The 21,792-nt window shown below is 35.2% G+C and overlaps 1 protein-coding gene across 1 annotated transcript in view; it reads left to right on the top strand.

The window, feature by feature from the left end:
* The window catches only part of LOC129225850 (cadherin-23-like), a 252,851-nt gene that overhangs the window by 150,089 nt on the left and 80,970 nt on the right, over positions 1-21,792 (top strand). The window contains exon 3 of the mRNA XM_054860371.1: positions 20,002-20,105. Within this exon, the coding sequence (XP_054716346.1) occupies positions 20,039-20,105 (67 nt within the window). The 5' untranslated portion in view covers positions 20,002-20,038. The remainder of the gene's footprint in view (positions 1-20,001; positions 20,106-21,792) is intronic.

The following is a 21,792-nucleotide window of genomic DNA, read 5'->3' as shown; positions in this document are numbered from 1 at the left end:
AACGGTTTAATCTCAAGTGAATACAAATAAACTTTCATTTGAATGTGCTTATTCAGGGCCGATCCTAGCAGGTGTGCAGAGTGTGCACCGCACAAGGGCGGCCGAAGCAAGGGGGCGGCCGCAGGCCGCATCATGTAGTACTTATAATCAAGAAAAATTCCTCAAGAATTTCTCACAAGATAACTTATAATAAGCCGAATAAATATGCTGAATTTTAAATGTTCAATTATCAAAGTAAGTGTCGATTTCCCGACAGCATATAGCATAGTTTAAGAACAATAGAACGTTTGGGAACATTGTGTTGGTTTCATTGTCCATTAATATTTACTCTTTACATGCATGCTTCACTTGGTTGCAAAAATTTGTGACAGAACCGGTAATCAGACATGGATACAGGGGGAGGGGAAATGAGGGAAATGGCCCCCCTCCTGAAGCATGAAAGGGTGCCTTCTAAAAGGGGCACCGAGGGCGGCCACTAATGTTTACCCTCCAAGCTTTTATAGACCTAAACAATGAAAACATTTTTTACTTATATAAAAAAAAAGCTATACTGATTAGATACTCTCATCATAAGCATTTCAAACAACAAAATCTGTGTTCAATAATCGTGGATGCGTGGAAAGAAAGTGGAAAATTGCGACTCCTTTGAAAGTCAAACATATATGAATGACGAACTAAAATTTTGTAATTTTCCCACTTGACGGCAATTTTTTCTAATTAAAATCCCGAATGAACTGCCCGGTTTCAGATCAGGTAGGAGGACAGGGCTCTTGCACTGGGTAGTAAGTTTAAACGAAGATCCAAAAGGATGCCATGACCTCCTTGACGGGATTAAAGAAGGCTTAAAATTGCGTTTCTAGGACTTCAATTTCAGAACATTTCACTGGTTGAACCACCGATCTTAAGGACCCAATTAAGTCTCTGATTCACTCCTTCCACCTTAACTTAATCAAACATAGCCTAAAAATGTTGGCTCCGAAATCTAAAATGCGTTTTTAAAGGACAGCCTTTCCTAATGTCATCAAAAATTGCTTAATGACATTTTTCGGATTTCTTTTTCGAAATTTTTGCGAAGGATTTTTTGCAATTACTACCAAAGACAGTCTCAGTTAGCGTCTTTAGAGAAGCCCCTAATCCCACCCCCTCTCACTTAATTTATTGAAAAACAAACTAAAATTACTTTTTTCAGACATTAGTTTCAAAAACTTTCGGGAAAGGACCCCGGATCCCCCTTTTCTCCAATGCAATCACTATACCTCAAAATTTCGTTTTTAGACGGTTCCGTGGAGCCACAGAACCCTTCCTGCCTAAACTGGCCTGAAATTGACTTCAGTTTCTAAGAACAGTTCGTGAGGGCACACTGAACCCCCGCCCGTTCTTAGCCCCATCGTTGTCAAACAATGCCTAAAATACGTTTTTGGGACTTCAATTTCTAAAAAATTCCGGAGGAGAACTGCTTGGCTTATGTAACTTTTTACTGCGCTAATGCATGCCTATCAATCGTCGAGGTGAGGTGGACAAAAGTCTATAGTTGTATTTTTCAGATATTAATATCGAAAAATATCCGTAAGATCCGCCGAAGCTTCTCAGTATCGTTAACGTCATCAAAGATAGTATAAAATTGCGCTTTTAGAAACATCCGATTAAGAGCCTCAAAACCCTTCCTTCTAAAAAATAGCCTATAATGGATTTTAGTTCTGAAAAATATTTCGGTTCGGAATATTTTCACGTTTCCCCTATCGTTTTCAAATATAGCCCAAAATGGGTTTTTGAACAATAATGAAGATAAATTACCGGAGGAAAGCCGCCAGATCCCCTACTATCACCAAAGACAGCCTAAATTTGCTCTTTAAATTTCAATTTCGAAAACCTTCGATGGGAGACGATTGAATCTCCCTCCCTCTAGCAACGTCAACAAAGGTAACCCAAAATTGCGTGTTTAAAACTTCAGTTTCGGAAAATTTTCGGGAAGAGCGCCGATTTTTCCTACGCTACGGTCACAAAAAATAGCTTCAAACTGATTTCAATTTGGAAAGAATTTTAAGAAAGAACATCAACATTACTACCTCCTGAAGTCTCGAAAAATTTCCTAAAATTGCGATATTTGACATCAATTTCGAAAATTTCTCCATGCACCTTGAGTATACCCGACTCTTTTGTCGTAGCAACCGAACACAACCAAAGATAACCTAAAACTATTTTTCATACGCCAATTTCGATAATTTTTTTCGGAGTAATCCCCCCCCCCCCCCCGCTTCCCAATCTTCCGTCCTTCCTCTGATGTCACCGACGACAGACTATAAAATGCGTTTTTAAGACTAGTAAATTTTGGTATCTATTACTTTCTTCAAAGATATAAATTGTACCTAAGGAGTTTCTTACTATAAAACTTTTCTTCCTTTTTATAAGTTCATCATTCTTCTGTTTTTTTTTTTTTCCTTTCTTTTTTAAATTTGAACTTGGTATAGAAATTTAAAGAAAGATTTATATGAACGTTAAAGATGAGTCAAAATATGCAAATTACTCTTGAGGGGCGGCACATTAGGTCTTTGCACACTGGCGCGCCGACACCCTAGGATCGGCCCTGTGCATAGCGCTTGGACCGTTTGGCGGATTTTCATGATATTTGGCACAAAATTAGTTCGTCGCGATTTTTCGAAAATTTGATTTTGTTCTTTTTCTGTTCCAATTTTAAGCTACCATTTGTGGATTTAATTCATCTGCAGCAATACCGAGCAAATTACCATAAAAAGGACGAGTAAATTACCATAACATGGGCGAGCAAACTTATCATAACATGGACGAGCAAACTTACCATAACATGGACGAGCAAATTAACAAGCATATTGGTGAGAAATTCGTCGTCCATTGTTTGCAATTATATTGGCGAGCCAAATGACTTTTAAATTTTCTACTGCGGGCCAAGCCGAGTGGGTACCGCTTGTGATTTTATAAAATGAAATTGACAAAAATTTCATGAAGAGAATTCATTCTCACGATATTCATTATGAAGATGTATGCAGTATTAAGAACCTTTCAGATAGATTTCTCCAAAATTGTCTTCTTGGGCAAATCATTAAAAACAGTCATAATTTATACATGTAACTTTTAGATATGATTTTGATGCTACTTTTTAATTATTTTGTAAAATCCTTGTAATTTCAGCCAAAAAGGCAATTAATAATCAACTTTTCAGATGACTATGAATTTGTCAGTAGGTGTAGGTGTCTTAAGCCATTCATTGAGCTATTCGAGAAGCATCCCTTAATACACAATTAAAAACCAGATTAGTTTATACAATTCAAATCTACGATACAAAGGATTGGACTCACGCACATTTAACACTAGTAAATTATTACAAATGAATGTTTTTTTAAGATTGCGTTCATATGGCTCGATGCGGCGCAAGATTCTTTTTACAGACAATGCACTAATAAACGGAAAATCGCAATATTTGGACTGACGTCAGTTTGGCTTTGAGGTACAGATATTACTCACTGATACTCACGATTAACCTTTTTGTTCCTAAACCTCATTTTAAGGCAATCTTAAATCAAAAATCTTAAAATTTATGCAAAACTGAAAAGAAGTGTAGGAGTTCAACTCCTCTGAATTTCCATGCAAATTAAACCCTGTATCGGTGTCCACGGCGTATGGTGTGTGATGTTCATAGTGAGATTATTTTGTCTGAACTGCTAACAATAAGATGCATATATGAAAATGACGTTCATAAGCTTATGACGGGAATATTTTCTAATACATTCTTTCTTCTAAAAAAATGCATCCATCTAAAATGTTTATGCAGAAAACTAATCGTACACAACAAAAACAATAGCATTTCATTTTCTAGAAAGAATCTCTTGTATGGTTTCTATAGAAACAAACATTAGTATTGTCTCTGAAAGTTATTTTCGATACCCAAAACTAAAAAAATATAATGATCGTGTAAAGTCTGAAAGGAACGTTGTCTTGACTTCGTGATAACCGAACATTCAGGCGAACTTTAATTGCCCTTCTCTAATTTGGTGGTACAACGCTCTTTTTAACTGACTTCATCAATTTGAATAAGAAAGGCTTTATCTTGCCAGTGAAAGCGGCAAGTGTTATTCTTTTCACCAAAAGCAACAGCCGGTTCCGATAATAACAAGTCAAGGGCTCTTATACACAAACTGCATGGTTTTGGGCATCGAATTACCATCAAATTTTTATAGCATGATCAAAAACCAAACAACCTCTAGTAACAGGGATGCCGTCAGCTATCATTATGAATGGAATATCTTTTGAAAAAGATAATTTTGCAGCCATTTTGTCCAGAGTCCAGACATGTAAGATTCATAGCCAGAAGGAAATGTTTATTGCCTCCTTATTTCGTAACGACAGTTGCACCTTTTAGGTATGAATCTGGCAACCGGTCGTGTGCCTGGAATATTGACCTTGGCAACCTTTAAATGAACTCGAAGGCCGTAAGCTTTTTTTTATGTTTACATTTCCGTAGATATTGAGAAGCAATTTTTTTCCACTAGAACATAGAACCATTTATTGCTTTACACACATAGACACACACACACACACATATATATATATATATATATATATATATATATTGCAGATAAATATAGATTAATGGCAGTCAATTGGCACTAGCCATTCCAAGAAAATGACTTCATATTTCGAACTAAAAAAATGTCCGTAATATTTATTTAAAAAAAGATCTTTACATACTTATTGATCTTTCAATGGGGTCGTTTCCAAAATTTTAAAAATATTTTTTTCTGAAAGTGCACGCTAAAAAACATAGAATCTGACTATTTTTTAAATAATTTGTTTAAGTTTAATATTTAAAAAAAAAACTTTAATCGGTGCGCTTTCATTGTTTACGCTTCTGTCGATGACGTCACAAATGATGAAATGCCATTCAGTGTTTCCATTCACAGAGAAAAATATTTAATTCGAATCTTTACTCACGTGTATTGGCAGCGATATGGTTGATAGCAAGCGTAGAGCGCAATATTTAATTCTCTTCTTGATTATCATAACGTGGAATCGCGGTAGAAAGATGCGGCAAAGTGCATCAATTGTGACGTCATAAAGACCACGCCTTGTTGGAAAAATCGGTCATTTTTAAAGAATTATTTAAAAAATAACTGTTGGTGGAAATAAAAGTATTTTCTGGATCCATGTTTTTTTTTTTTTTTCTCCTTATTCTATCAATTTTAATGACTAAAAGTAGTACTTTTGACTGAAGGAAACAATCCCATTGCGTAAAGCACTTTATTTAGAGCTTTTTTTTTTATGACTTAATACTAAACTTCTAAATTTTCATGAAATGTGTTTCAGCTTAAAAGAATGAAACACGTTTCTTTTCCTTTGAAGGGTCTATAATACAATGTCTATTTTGTGCTTTATGTTACCAAACATTAGTTTCAGCTATTTCAAGTTCATATTTTCGTATTTCTATAAGTAAAGTATGAAAGTCAGTATACTGTTCATTTTCCTAAGCCGAGCGCCAATTTGTGCATGCGTTAGGCCTGGTGTGATTTTATCAAAATAGGGAAAGAAACACGGAAGTAAAAAGTGCAAAATAACGTGTTCAAAGACAGGCAAGTGCGAGCGGTGAGTGCCCAACCTCAACCTATCGCCCCATTTTGAAATGGAATCTATCCTGAGTGGTAGTCTTCGCTTTCGAGAACGGACAGTACTGTTACAAAACTTATTTGAGTACATTAAGTTATATTTGAATGAAACTTTTTCCCCCGCACCTTCACTGTTAAAAAGGTTGAAAAAGATACGTAATTTTATTATTTCATAAAAATTGAAATTGTTTTTTTTTTCTTTTAATGTGTTACATGCATTCTCATTTCCTGATATTTATGAGAAAAATTCAAACAGTCATTTGAAACTTATGGCTTTGTATTTCTGATTAAAACAGTCAAATTAAATTGAAAAAATAATCTTACATTAAGTTTCAATTGAGATAAGCTGTTTCTAATTTCAATAACAAGGAGCGTTAATATATATTTTTTTCGTCTTTACATCTCCTTTTTTAAAGATAATGCGTCTCCCTTTTCCTTAAAGAAGTTTAAATATTACATATTTCTCCTCAGAAAGTCAATGTGTTTTTATTTATTTCGCGAATTAATTTAACTTGTAATGGATTGTAATTTAATGGTCAACATATATTCATTTGTCAAAATTAACTTTTGGGATGGCTATGGTGCCGAGATTTAGCTACGGCTAAGTTACCGCAACTCAGCCTGACATAACAATTGCGCACATTTCTTACTGCTTAAATAATTTATTTCTTGATACTGTCTTCTGGAGTATATTTGGTGAGAGTTTAAAATATGAGAAGGTGAACTAAAATGTATACAAAATTATAAACAGAGTAATATCCTAGCTGCAATCCTGGATTTTAAAAACTTCAATCTTTTATTTAAAAAAAATGAAGGTATTTTTTTAAAGAATTTCTATGTCATACTAGCCCTAGTCCTTACTAGCTCTAGTCCTATCTATCAAGATTTCCACCAATTTTGGCAATGCATATGAAACGTTTTAAAAGTCTTTCAAGAGTTTTTAAATGCACAAAAAAAAATCATAAATTCCGGATAATCAAGTCACTTTTGCCCTGCACGGATAATCCTAAAACCAGATAGTCAAGAACTCTGTGTAATTAACAACACTCAATTCAGCTTAGCCATAAAACTAAATTAGCTTTAAAAATTATTAAGCCACGCCCTTTGGACATTCACAAAGTTGTTACACCAACTCTCGTCGACGTTTGATACATATATGCGCGTAATTAGCAAGTTCTAGACTCCGCTTCAGGGTTGTACAAAACGATCACTTTGTTTGAAGGTAGACGTCTTCCAAAAAATTCCATTCATCAAGCATCCTCAAAATAATATGGCCGTCCAAGAGGTGGTTAAGATCACCGTAAACCGATGTCATTGCTTCGTTTGTGTTCCTAATTACCAACGTAGAAATTAAAGAGATTTTAAGTCAATGAGCCCACCTACTGATTTTTTTTGGTAGATCCGACTGCAAGATAAAAATGGGACTATCGCCAAGAAAATAGCGATATTTAATCGCTTCCTGTCATGGAAACATCGTCCATCATCGACCGTTTGCCTCAAAGCTAGTGTTGCCAATTGGGTATATAAATTAAAGAGAGTGAAGTATTTACGACGTTGAGCACATTTTTTAGCCTGAAGTAATAGACACATTTGCTTTTTGCTCTGTCTTATATTTTTATTAATGTTCGAATGAAGATAGTTCTATATACAGAGAATGAATCATTTTTTGATGGAACCCTACGTATTATTTATTGAATATTGAAAACCTCAAGGTGCAGCAAACAAATTTTTTTTAAAACAAATGTAATGCATTTTTAACTTGTTGCAAACTTTTTAACAACAACTGAGGCTGTGAGAAGCAAAACGATGTAAGTGGACATTTTCAAGTTTTGAGATAAACATGTTTGAAAATCCCGTCCTAGGGAGGCTTTCATTGGCAAGATTTTCGAAATCATGCTCTATAGTAGCCCATGCCAGAGCTACTGGAACTATCGCCCCAAAACGTACGAGAGGTTCATCTACTATTTATACTGGTTGTCTTCGAATTTTCAGTTTTGCCACTTGCATCCTTTGCTTTGCATTGCCTCAACTGTCCCAGTCACGACATTTCAAATTTCTTCTGGGAGAAAGTACACATTCAATGCATATTGCATAGAAAAATAATCCCATATTCATGAAATACACATGTGTGCGTACTCACATTGATTTCTCAAAAGCAGGGGGTAATTACTACCTTCTGACTTTCCTAAATGATAGACCTGAGCAATTCCAATATGTAGTTTGCCCATGGTTCAATCGTTCTTCACAGAGTTGTATCTATAGTTAGCGTGCACCACTGTTAAAATGTCTGTGTGATCAATGCCATGTTTACAGTCGAAACAAAAGAGAAATTGATAATTACGGAAAGCCTGCTTTCTGTGTCTGACAAGCTGTTTCTCAGCAAAAAGAAAACGTTCCACTGTTAAATTAAAAAATAATCGAACAGTTATTACGTTTTGGAAAACTTTCCATTCTAATAGCAGTAGCGTCGCTACCGAGGGGCGGAGGAGGCGGTCCACACGGGTGTCACCCGTCTGAGGGATGGACCCAAAGTGGAATTGCAAGTTTTCGAAAAATATAAATACTTTAACTCAGAAAATGTACTCCAATATTTTACATTATATTTACTCTATCAAACACAGTTGCATCACCACGACGAACCTTTTCCCCCCTAAACATTATCAAAGATCATCTACATCTAAAATGAATTTTTAAGACTACAAATTTGGAAATTTTCCGAGGAAGAAACCACCCTCCTCCTTTCCCCCTCCCCAACATCGAGTGATTATTATACTCAGCACTAGAATCATATTGTCAATACTTATAGTTGGGGCAAACTTAACCTGGCAGCATTGTGAATGCTACGCTGATCCTAATCACAGAACTAAGACTCCACTAGGTTAGGTTTTCCCCAACTATAGACCTTGTAGACTTCCTCTCAAACGTAAAAACTGAAACCCAAAATATTTTCTTGCATTTGAAATAATTGAAGAGTTCAATTTCATACACCCCCTTACTATTTTGGATCTCGAGACGGCCCTGCACATAGGCGTTCAGGCAGGATAGCAATGGTTTAGAGCAAGGAATATAAAAAGTGGGGTTTCTTTTTTCTTTTTGTCTTTTGTGCGTTAGCTAACTTAAAATTTCGTTCTAAAAGTATATGCAGTTGTTTCTCAATAAAGTATGAATTTCATGTTTATATAGAACATTAAATTTTTTTTTTTTTTTTTTTTTTTGCATTTGGGGATATTAGAGGGTGACACCACAATTAGAAAGGTCACCCTGTGTCACCCGCGATAGGTACGCCACCGCTAATAGTATTTGCCAAAATGTTATAGGCAGTTCCCTTTTCTAATATGAAATTAATCAGCTTAGAGTGAGCTTTAACTTCAAATCATTTCAGGATACGTTATTCGCCACGTGAAGGTAAATCTTCCATAAAATGTATTCAACTCATGATAACTGGTCAACTATTTGCTCTTGCAAAGAAAGCTCTCAAGAAATCAGTTTGCGAATGATTACTCAATCAACAAACAGCTCCAACGAGTCGGATCTTCTCGAGAGAAGAGTTCATTTATTTCATGATAGCACATCGATTAAAACTTGCAATTATGATGAATTGTTCCTTCGAATAAAGTTAACTCGTATTCACTTATGAATCAACTGTATTGTGAGGTAGAATGAATTAGATATATAATATCAGTTTAACAATTCACTCTAGATCCAGTGATAGTTAAATATGAAATAAATTTATTCAAAGATATTCAACATATACAGTGGCAGTTCTTTATTAGTGAAATTAATACACACTACAATCACCAATTATATCTGTGGTTGGTGAAATACCTCTTAATACCAGCCCTATGACTCTTAAAGTGTTGGTGTGATATATTTAACCTAAAAAAATTTTCTATACTTTGTTTTTTGCAACTGAAAAAACATTCATAGATATAGATGCAAAAGATTTTAGTTCTAACTTATTATCATTTAGAGTAGTTTAAAGTTTAATTGACTGAACTTTTCCCATTCAATGCTGATCATATTTTCATGTCATTAATGCTTGACACTTCATTCTCATTCAGCCTTTTTTCATTTCATTACGGTTTTCATTACAATAAATGAGCCGGCTGCAGTGAAACTAGTACGAAATCTTTGGAATTTCATAAAATTCTAAGCACGCGAATAATAGAATGCAGCCTGCATCTTCTTCATAGCATATCCATTGTCAACGAAAGAATCTTGCCAATTTGATCAAATGAGGCTCTGAAGTAGTTGCAATTCGAGTTGTGTCCAAAATAGAAATTGATGTCTTCTTCCCTTCCTTTGTTCTACGTCGGAACAAAAAGATTCCCGCAAATACTAATTGACAGACAGTCCAGATATGATTTTCATTATTATTTAATGTGAATCGTCTTATTTCCGTTTCTTTGTACTTTCCGGTTAGCATACCTTTAAGTCACTATTTTTATGTAGAATGTCTTTCTGACAAGCAGCTTGACCTCTATGTAATGAAAATCCAGTTTACAAGTCGGGTTTACTGTTCAAATTCGAGCAAAAATTGCTCAATTCAAGAAATTAAAACCAAAAATGCGAGCTTTTTTTCCTGGTTGAGACCTTTCGAATAAAAATAGTTTTGCTCGAATCGGATCATTCTCAGTATAGTTATTGGGGGGACATAGATCGATACAGATTTCCCTCATTTCACAGCTCTACTTCTTTATCCTTCGTGGTTTATATATATATATATATATATATATATATATATATATATATATATATATATATATATATATATATATATATATATATTTAACCCTCGAGAAAATGTGGATTGAAAATGGAAATTTAATGCGGCACGTGTCAGAACATTTTATTATCCGAATTAGCTGTCTGAAAGCTTTTCAGTTTCTAATCGGCTCTCTTTAGCTCAAAGTTAGAGTGACCAAACATAATATAACGCGTTCTAACTTTTATATCGCCTTCTGATTTTCCTCACTTGCCAAACACTGTAGAAAGCTAAACAGTTTTATTAAAATATGATTCTGACTTTATAACGGGGGATTGTAACTGTTTGGAAATGTTCGAATGAAATAGAATCTGAATTTTGATACGAAGCTGTAGATGCGTAAATGGTTTGTATATATTGTCGCTGAAAACGTTCATTAAAAGCGTTACTGAATATACCATATGTTCAATACATTTTCTCACATTAATTTCTTGTCCTGAACTTTTGAACTCTTGCAGTCAATTTTTTTTTCTTTTTTATATCAGGGAGTGCCACAGCTTCTATCTACATACCTGGACTACATTGATAAACTGCAACATGATTATACTGATTACTTTGTTGCTCTATATCAATGGCTGCCGGCAGGTCGTTTAGGAAATAATTTTTAGTTGAACTGCATAATTTTCCTTCGACTATCTTCAAGGCTTAATTTGCATAGAAGCTCACGGGAGCTATACTCCAGGAATTCTTTTCAATTTATATGATTTCAATTTATAGAATTTTATTATTTTAGACGAAATTCGGGCTATTTACTTGTAAAAAATATTTTTGGGGACTCCAGGACTTTTTTTTGTTAGAAAGTAAACCCTGACTATATCTTAATACTCAATTGCTTCTTTACACTCTCCAAAAATCAAAAATGAGCATCATTCTTTCCTGACAAATCCGCTCTTGGAGCATTCTTTAAGACTAACGTTACCAACTTATGTTGCACAATATAGCTTTTAATTCAACAGCTCAAATTCCTAACAGATTGAACTCTTCGAACATGTCTGTATAAAATATTTTTTGATAGTTTCCTTGTACGTGTTTTTTTAAAAACAATACACTGAAAAATCATAGACATGCCCACAGGGATCATAAGAGGTGCCATAATAATCAGAGGTGCTCCCATTGAGCAGCGGCCGGGAACCTAAACAAACTAACGATCTACTTGCTAAGTTCGTTGAACACTAAGATCGACTTGAGGGTGGGAAAGAGACTGAATTTAATTGAATAGTTGCTTTAAACTACTCGCAAAATATTGCGGAACATTTAAGGTACATTAAAATAATTTCGGAAAATAATAGGTGTTTGTTTTAGTTTCTTTTCCTTTCAAGACATTCATGTATCAAGATTTATCTGTAAATTCATATTCTTTCAAGAACAAAAGATATACAGTTTTTTTTTTTTTTTTTTTTTAAAATAGGAAATTGTGGTCCTTGCGGCGATTATCAAAAGCTCTGAAAACTTTTCAAATAGCTTTTGATTTAGAAATTGAATCTAATTTTTTCCCCACAAAATAATGTTATTTAATAGTTCCCATTAAAAGAGAAATGAGGTCAAAACTGTTGCTGCAATCGATTTAAAATGGGCTCGAGATTGATCAGTCGATCGCGATCGACGGTTGCCGACCGCTGCATAGAGTACACTGGTGTGCAAAAATTAAGAAAGAGACGGTTTTTTCAATATAACTTTGTACAAAAGCTTTCCAAATCAAAACATTTAATACCGTAAGATCCCCAATACGTAAGGACATGTGTAATGTAAGCAACACTTACTAAAAGAGAAATCAGAGGTGTAAAAAGAAGCTTTATTGAAAAAGTAGCATGGAGCGCAATGCGACTGAAGGCCGAAACATCCCTGTGATGGGTGTCCAGCAAGAAACATCCGGTCTTTAGTAGGGAATATGATCTCCCCCGACTGCTAGGCAGGTTTCACAGCGTCTGCCCATGCTGAGAATGATGGTGTCAATGAGTTGTTGAGGCATTGCTGCCCATTCGTCTTGCAGCGCAAACCGAAGCTCCCGAATCGTTACTGGTGGTAAGGTACGAGATGCCAAGCGTCTGCCTAGAAAATTCCATACATGCTCGATGGGATTGAGATCCGGAGATCGTGCCGACCAATCCATACGTTCAATATCCTCACTCTCTAAGAGCTGTTCGGCAGCTACTGTGCGATGACATGGTGCATTGTCGTCCATGAAAAGGAACTGCGGACCCATAGCGCCTCTAAAAAGACGCACATATGGAAGAAGAATCTCGTTACAATAACGGGTCCCGTTGACTGAACCTGCGTCGAAGATGTGAAGGTCTGTACGACTACCAAGCATGATGCCTCCCCAAACGAGAACACCGCGACCTTCATACCTGTCCCTTTCAATGATGTTCGAGGGATGATTGCGGTTTCCCCGCTCTCTCCAGATGAGTATGCGATGAGAATCGCTACTCAGACTGAATCTGCTCTCATCTGTAAAGAGTACTCGTCCCCATTCATTGTCTCTCCAATTCCGGTGTTCCCGGCACCACAGAAAACGCCTTCTCCGATGGGCAGGCGTTAGAGGTACACACCGTATAGGGCGTCGTGCAAACAGACCACCACCGTGCAGTCTTCTGGTCACGGTAAAACGCGATATTGGTCGTCCAGTCGCCAGAGTCGTGTGTCTGGCCGCTGTCTGCCGCCTGTTTCTTCTGGCCTGTAAGACAATATACTGGTCATCTGCGGGTGTGGTTCCTCGTGGACGACCACTGCTGAACCAACGGATAGCTGTTCCTGTAGTTTGAAATTGTCTTCAAAGTCGTGAAACGATGCTGTGAGCAATTCCGAACTCTGCAGCCACACTTGTCACACTGCGGCCTTCCTCCAACTTCCCAATGATTCGACCTCGGGTAAAAGCATCCAGATGTCGTCTAACAGACTGATTATTCACCATTTCTCGCTGAGGCAGCAACTCGGTGTGATTTTAACTGCTATACTGCGTGCAATTTTAACTGCTATACGACGTGCAATTTCTTTGCCAGAAATATTGATCTTACACCGACAACATACTTTATACTACTCAGACTCTCCCCCATTACCTCTGCCTGCATATCTATGCATGTGCTACCGTACATCACCTTACTTAATCTCCTGATTGGTCCTTCTGTCCGCTCTGCCTCTTCGTAGAATAATATAAGCCACTAGACCCGCTCCTCTTGTTCAGTGGTACCTTTCTCCCTCTCCTTCCTAAGATCTATTCAAACTTGTGTCCTATAGTAATATTTTTATAAACGTTTTACTCTTAATAGATATACTATTAAATCAAGCTTTTTGAAGAATATTATTATCTCCTTTCTCTTTAGAATATGTTCTTACATCAAACAGAAAATTTCCAATGTGGATCTAGGCACATAGTCAGCATAATAAACTCAGTCGAAATATAATATCATTTATTATCTATTATAATTGACAAACCAGTTAGCACACCTGCTCAAACTGAGAAGTAAAACAAATGGGGTCGTTTCCAAAATTTTAAAAGTATTTTTTTTCTGAAAGAGCATGCTTAAAAACATAGGATCTCACCATTTTTTAAATAATTTATTTAAGTTTAATATTTTTTAAAAAATACTTAAATCGGTGCGCTTTCATTGTTTACGACTTCTGCCGATGACATCACAAATGATGAAATGCCATTCAGTGTTGCCATTCACAGTGCAAAATATTTAATTAGCATCTTTACTCACGTGCATTGGTAACGATATGATTGATAGCAAGCGTAGAGCGCAATTTTAATTCGCTGCTTGATTATCATAACGTGGAAACGTAGTAGAAAGATGCGGCAAAGTGCATCATTTGTGACGTCACCAAGACCACGCCTTGTTTGAAAAATCGGACAATTTAAAGAATTAATTTAAAAAGAAAACTGTTGGGAAAATAAAAGTGTTTTCTGGGTCCATGTTTTTTTCTCTCTCTCTCTCTCTCTCTCTCATTCTATCCATTTCAATGACTAAAAGTAGTACTTTTGTCTGAAGGAAACCACCCCATTCCAAATAATAAAAATAATATTATCATTCAAAAGAACCATTTTTCTCATGCCTCACAACGTAATGCAAATTTAAGAGATTTCGTTACTTAAAAAGTCAACCAACTATCAACTATCCACCACCTGCTGAATTTAATTCGCAAAACTAAAGTATTAGAACTAATACGTTATGACTTAGGAATTTTCCCAGTAGTTTTAAAAAGGAATCGCGATTACAGCACAAGTACAACAACCCGAAAATCTTCGTCGTTAGGATGACTTCTCAAAGGCTTAAAATGTCAAAAAACTTGCAGTAAAAAGAATCCCGTCACATCCTGTTTTAAAATTCAACGTGTAGAAGAATCTTCGACCAGACGTGTTTTCGGGTGGGTATAGAACATTTATTATTTAATGATATTACATACCATTTACATACGACATATTTTGCCCAATCAGTCCTTTAGGGCTTAAATAATTGTGGATATTTGAGATGATGTAAATCTGCTTTTTATCAGTATGGTCTGAATCCTCTTTCAGGTCTTGTCACCATTTTGTTTTCATGGATAAAACGTAATGGATGGTTTTGATTCCGAAAGCTGTTAGCTGAAGAACACGTACTGTGTAATTTCGAATTCTTTCAAACGTTGCCATTTTGGCAGATAGGAACATAAAAATCGTATTAATTTGCTGCCATTAATCATTCAATCCTAATTTGATGCTTCAGATGTGATGCAACAAATTATTGGTCTTTCATTGGAATACGAAATTCTTAATTTAAATATGACTAGAAAAAAATTGTCATTAAGCGTCATGAATGACTTCCGTGGAAGTAAAAACTTTATAAATTATAAATATGAAAACTAAGTTCCATTTTTGAAAATAGCTACATAAGGATAGAATTAGTCTTTGAGATACATAGTTAGACTTCGTTATGAAGTATACTTTGAGTTTTTATAAGCGGAAATATTTATGTCATTCAAATTTTTTACCGCATTTGTTTTTTATATGACAAAGAAGTTCATCACATTTGGGGACATTTTGGGATGACATAACGAAACATTTTTTTTTTTTTTTTTTTGAGCAATCACGATTGCTTATTGTTCTCATTTGACAGTCTTTGATGTTCCGTGCCTTTTTCAACCACCACCGTCACCTGCAGGCGCGGCTCCGTCCTGGTCTGTGGCGTCCATGTCCTAGAACCTAGACACACGCACGTTCATACGCACTCACACACATACACACACGCCAACGTGCATACACACAGGTCTACGCACCACAAAAGCCTACACATACACACACGCCAACGTGCATACACACAGGTCTACGCACCACAAAAGCCTACACATACACAACTAATACACACGTCTCCGTTCAACAGGAGGGTAGACTTGGAGGGACAGGAGCCGTGTCTAGAGACAAGTCAATAGAGAAGTAACCAATGAGTAGGGTCCTGTCGCAACTCGTGATTGCGAAAAACATAATTTGAATTCAAAATTTAAGAATTCATTTTTTTTTTTTTAAACTTTTGAGGGACGTAGACTATAAATGCAAATTTATGTCAGCGCATGCCGGAAAATTTTGCTTTCCTAATTAGCTGTCCGAAGGCTTTTCAGTTTTCCTCAAAGTTTAAACTACTAATAGCTGAAAATTTTACATCGCCAACTGAGATTTGAAAAATTCTCTTATTTCAAGGAAACCCCTAGTCTCTCTCTCTCTCTGCACTATAGATATGTATACGTGTGTAGGGATTGAAATACCGGTATACTGAATACTGATATTTCGAACAATTTTGCAATTTCGTAATACCGGTATTTTCGGTATTAGCTGAATATAATAAATAGTTCCAACTAAAAAAAAATTCAATTTTACTTCTTATATTTTAATTGTACATTTCTTTTTCCATGGTACAGAGCCAAAATCAATCTATTGATGTAAAAATGTTTCTTCAAAAGCACGAATAGAATATCATTAAGCAAAAATAGTAGAAATATTGCAAATTGATATTGTCATTATTAGATAGTCAGATGAATTGCATTTTCGTGCGCTATTGTGCACCATGTTTTTATTTTTTCCATTTCCCTGACCACTCACTTTTCCTTTTGTGAAAGTTAATTTCGAGTGAAATTTTGAATGCATTTGTCCTATGAACAATTTCATCCAACCATCAATTGCAGTAATACTTGGTTTCCTTTTCTAATTTTTTGTCTCAACTGTATTACATTTTGACAAAATCTTTTTCTTGATAGCATACCAAATGGTAATTTGTTGTCAGGTTTGCTGTCCTGTCTCGTTATTTAGCTTTATACTTGGCAGATAATGTTTAGAAATTATATAGTGCCTTGACAATTTGCATAGAGATAAAGCATAATCAATTGAAATATATTTTCAGATATTTACATAATTATAATTGCAAAGAATTTTGAAAAGAAAGCGAAAACGAATAAGAGAAACTAACAAGCTCAAATTTAGACAAATTTATTGTTAATTTCGAATCAATGGGCAAATAAAAATTATACACAAACCTCTCCTGCTCAAGAGAAAATGATTTTAATTTTGGATAAGTATCGTCTCTCGGAAATTACAACTAGTTATAAATTTAAAAAATAATAATGATAATACACACAATACAAAGGAAACACACACAAAAAATCATCCAAAAATAACAGGCAAGAGACCGAATTACTTGAAGATGAAGGACTTATAATACAATTAGAGGAGGTGCATCGTGCACTGTTACCGACCTGCGTGAATTCAGAGTATTTTCAACTGTATGAATGTTGAGTAGTAAAATGAGTTCCAGGATTAGAGATAATTCAATAGCTGCATTACGTTTTTTACTATTATTTGTTTTTTATTATGACACTTGAGACAGTGAGAAGCAAAGAGATGCATGTGGCAAAATTAAAAATTTGGAGATAAGCAATGCAAAAGGTAGGTGAACCCCTCCTCTACCTTGGGACAAGATATAGTACTAGTAGCCCTGGTAGGTTCCGGTATACAGCTTGATTTAGAAAAAAATTTCTATGAAAGCCTACCTAGGATCTAATCTTTAAACGCGTTTTACTCAAAACTTCAAAATGTCCACTTTCATCCCTTTGCTTCTCACTGCCTCATTTGTTCCTTCATTTTACATTTGTTCACAATACGTTCTCTTAAATAATACAATTTTTCTACAAAATTATGAAATTTGGCATCAAAACAATATGTTTTCACGCATTTTTTGAAAATTTTCAAATAATACCAGCATTTTGGTATCACGTCTTAAAATTATCGAATACAGGTGTTGAGTTTTTGGTCCGGTATTGCAATCTCTATACGTGTGTATAAGGGTTCTATGTAACCCCAAAGCACGTGTATGCTCTCTCTCTCTCTCTTCTCTCTCTCTCTTCTCTCTCTCTCTCTCTCCTCTCTCTCTCTCTCTCTCTCTCTCCTCTCTCTCTCTCTCTCTCTCTCTCTCTCTCTCTCTCTCTCTCTCTCTCTCTTTTTTTTCTTGCTTTCTTGCTTGTTACAACATTTTTCTTGTGAACATGAAACTGTTCTACTTTTTTGATTAAAGCTGTTGACTTACAAGAGGCTTGCCTTTGCCTGTTATTAAACTAATTCATACAATACCATATTTAGTTTTGTCAGGGGACGGGATTGCAATTTAATGGAATGAGCCAGATTCATTCATTTTCCTTGCATATCGTCGACTCTGCTCTCCTGCATGCCATTCCCCCTGGTATGCATCTATCAGAGATTGAAGCCACTGTTCTGATGCATTGCAATAAATTAACGAAACACATGCCTGTGATGGGTAAAGGAATACAAGTTCACCAACCGTAAGGTGAAACGAGGCAGTTTGGTTTTATGAAATGTGATCTTTAAGATGTAGTTTGACAGAAAACCATTTTTCAAGAACATTAGTCATAGAACGTCGCAACACTTGCCATTTCGCATCGTAAAATTGTTCTTTTTATGAACGACATTATTTTACTTTTTATGCTTGTCAGGTCCAAGCCGAAAACAAATTCCGAATCCTGCTTCGCTCCATCCTCCCTTTAATGCATGACATTTAACAAATGATTCTACCCATAAATTGGAAAGGTATTTGATTTTATACACGGTGCATATTTTTCAGTTGGTCCTGTATGTTCACAGAACTATTCTTTTGATGAATGGGAATAGAATTTTTCTTTTGTCAAACAAAAAAATATTATGACTGGGTCGAGGTCAAATTTACGCATCAAACTTTCAAACTTTCTGGCCGTATTTCAAAGAGTTTATGCTCATGCAAAAATTGGAACTCAAAACGCATTATTTTTCAAGAAAGTACATAAATCTCCTAACGGGATAAGATATAAGTTGTTCTAAGTCGTATTTTGTGACGAAATACGTATCATTTTAATGCCAAGTCAATAAATTTGAGGACTAGAAATAAAATTTTGGATATTATCGAACTTTTTTTTCCTTCAACCCGTCACGATCATGACCCGCAATTGACGTGAAGGAATGGGAAGAAGCGTTTCTTCAATTACGTTTTTTTTTTTTTCTTCCCTGTATTAAATTCTTTTGTCCTGCATGCAGTCATCATTTCTCTATAATAGAATTTACCATAACTTCTCATGCGTATTTGATTTATTAACAGTAATTAATGCCCAAAGCTGCAGTTGGCAGAGAATCTCGTTCTTCGAAATATTTAATTTATTTTAAAAATAATAACTATTTAATGTAAATTGGATTTTTTTCCACCGTTTTCAAAAACTGAGTTTCTGCTTTTCAAATTAAAAGATGGCTAAAAAATCCAAAATGACATGTTTTTAGCTTTTGACTCACGTTTATAATGTTAAAAATCATGCGGACAGTCATTGCATTCAACTTTAGTTGGAATTTCACGTTTATTTTTACGATGCAACCAAGAAAATATTATGCAATTCTGAATGCTTGATTTTAGATAGTCAATTATATTGATTTTTTCTTGTTTAATCGTATAACGGAAACTAAATTCACCAAACAAAAAAATCTTTTGATTGCTCACCACTAAAAATAATTTTATTAAGAAATTAACTTTGTCGGAAAATCAGTTTGTCTGGTTATTTAGAGGGAGATTAATGCAATGTGACTTTTTGTGAAAAAAAAATGAATAGAAAATTTGCTTTTCTGAAAGCTTATTTCATCAACGAATTATTTGCGATTAAGGGGGGGGGGTGCCGACAAATTGAATTAAAGTTTTATCTAAAAGTTATAATAATCTATATTAACAAAGGCAAACTTTGGTGTACAGAAATCCTAGAAACTTAATTCGGGGGAACTCTAGGAATTTATTGATGATAACATTTACGTAAAATGCTTACTTATACCGAAACATTCAAGATTATTTCATAATGTGACAGTCGATTTTTTAACGAAGTATGTTGTACACGGAACCCCAGATAAGCAAAATCAAACTCCTTTGAGCTGCCTGAACAATTTTTGTTAGAATGAAGTAACCCAAATTTTAACTCATAGTTTATTGTACATTTTAGAAATTTTCTCCGGTGCATTTGATGCACCATTGTATTAAGTTTATTTTGCTATTATTTGTGTGTATCGATGTAGAAAAGCCATGTGTAGTAACTTATTTTGTTTTATTTTCTTTGGTTTAGGTAGGTGCTGTCAGTCGTTGGGCACTGCCATGGTACTATGCAGGGAGCACAGGTGATGAAGGTGGTCCTTCTCTTGGTATTCTACTGCTACGGGATAACTTCAGGTAAGAATTAATTCCTGTTTCATCTCTTAGATACGTATGCAGTAACTTGACTCAAAACCCACTGCTTTTGTTTCTTCAAGAACTCCATACCTTTATTTATTTATTCTCTCTCTCTCTCTCTGTCTGAAAATTTACAAAATTACATTTAGTTACTTTGTAACTCGTTTAACTAAATTCGTTTCACAATACGAAGTAACCAATAAGCCGCGTAATATCTCCTACCATGTAAACGAATGAGAACTGTGAGCCATCTCTCCTTGTAGCAGATGCGGGATCTCTCCTATTTCGGTATAGGAGATATTACCAATTACGCGGTCTTTTATCAAAACTAAGCCACTGCTGTAAAGAATTACTGGTGCTAACAATGTTTGCTATGCGGAAGCAGTTTCATAAGAATCCTTTTCAATCAAAATTATTTTACTTTATTGCCACTCCATAAAATTTAGAGAAACGGACATGAAAATTCACGCACTTGGTTTGGTTAAACAATGCAAAGTCGAGAATTTTTATCACAATCTCTCTGAATCCAGCATGCACTTTCATTTGCACACTCGAAAACGCTTTTGCACTACTAGATGAAATCTCTACGCTCTTTCTAAACTCTTACCAGAAGAACCCCCTGGTGCGCAATCTCTTTGCTAATCTCTGCTCTCTTGACCTCAGGGCCGAATTTAGCTTCATGCCGCTTCTAGGCAGATTTGAAATCTGCCGCCCCCCCTCCTCTTAACGTGATTTATCCAAGATCAGTTTAAATACTGAAAAGCACTTTTTTTTCACGTGGCTTAAATTTTCACGAGACCGTCGTAATAGAGAAAATTTAAGACTTGCGAAATATTTAAATTTTATATATTACTAGCTGCGTTGCCCGGCTTTGCCCGGTCTACTTTGAAAACAAAAATTGTGTCAAGTGACGTATATTCAACAATCAGGCATAAATAAAAGAAAAAAAAACCATCATGCAAAATTTCCCCTTCAAACAATGACGACAGATATTAAAATACATTTAAAAAATTAAAATAAAATGAGAAAGATGGATTCAAAACGCGTAACCATGGAAACACAAAATAAAATCAGTTTAAGAATTGAAAATGAGAAAGATAGAAATGAACAATGGATTCAAAAAGCGTTACCGTAGAAATGCAAAATAAAAAGGTTAAAAACTTGAATAGAGAACAAATTTTTGAACTTAATTTAATTCGTTTGTAACTTTTTTTCTAATGGATATAGAGGGTTAAACTTTCGACCATAGGTCGAGTTAGATCTGAAGTAAAAAAAGCAGCTCTTTCGAATGGTGTCAAAAAGACTGTGGGACAATTCCTTCGCTTTTTATTGATAGATTTAATGAAGAAAGTTTTGCCTAAATTTCAGCTAAGCCTAAACAAATTTGAGCTAAAAAAGCAAATATCTCCCGCCGTAAGTAATTTAGAGCATTGAAACAAATTGCGTAGAACGCGGGAAATTCTACTCTTTCCAACGATATGTAATATTAATACGTGCAAGTAATTTTTCACTCCCATACTCGGGAATTTACGTGAAAATTGGGCCTAAATTGGAATAAAAAAAGAACTATTCATCGAATTTTTTTCGAACTGGCCTGCAAACCTTCTCAGAGCTTAAAGGAACAAATTGTGAAAATTTCAGCGAAATCGGCCGGGTAGTTCTCGAGTTTTGTGAGTTCAAACACACA

This window comes from Uloborus diversus, chromosome 7, assembly GCF_026930045.1.
Source record: "Uloborus diversus isolate 005 chromosome 7, Udiv.v.3.1, whole genome shotgun sequence".
NCBI lineage: Eukaryota > Metazoa > Arthropoda > Arachnida > Araneae > Uloboridae > Uloborus > Uloborus diversus.
Note: the sequence above shows the minus strand (reverse complement) of the source record. Positions and strands in the feature narration are given on the sequence as shown.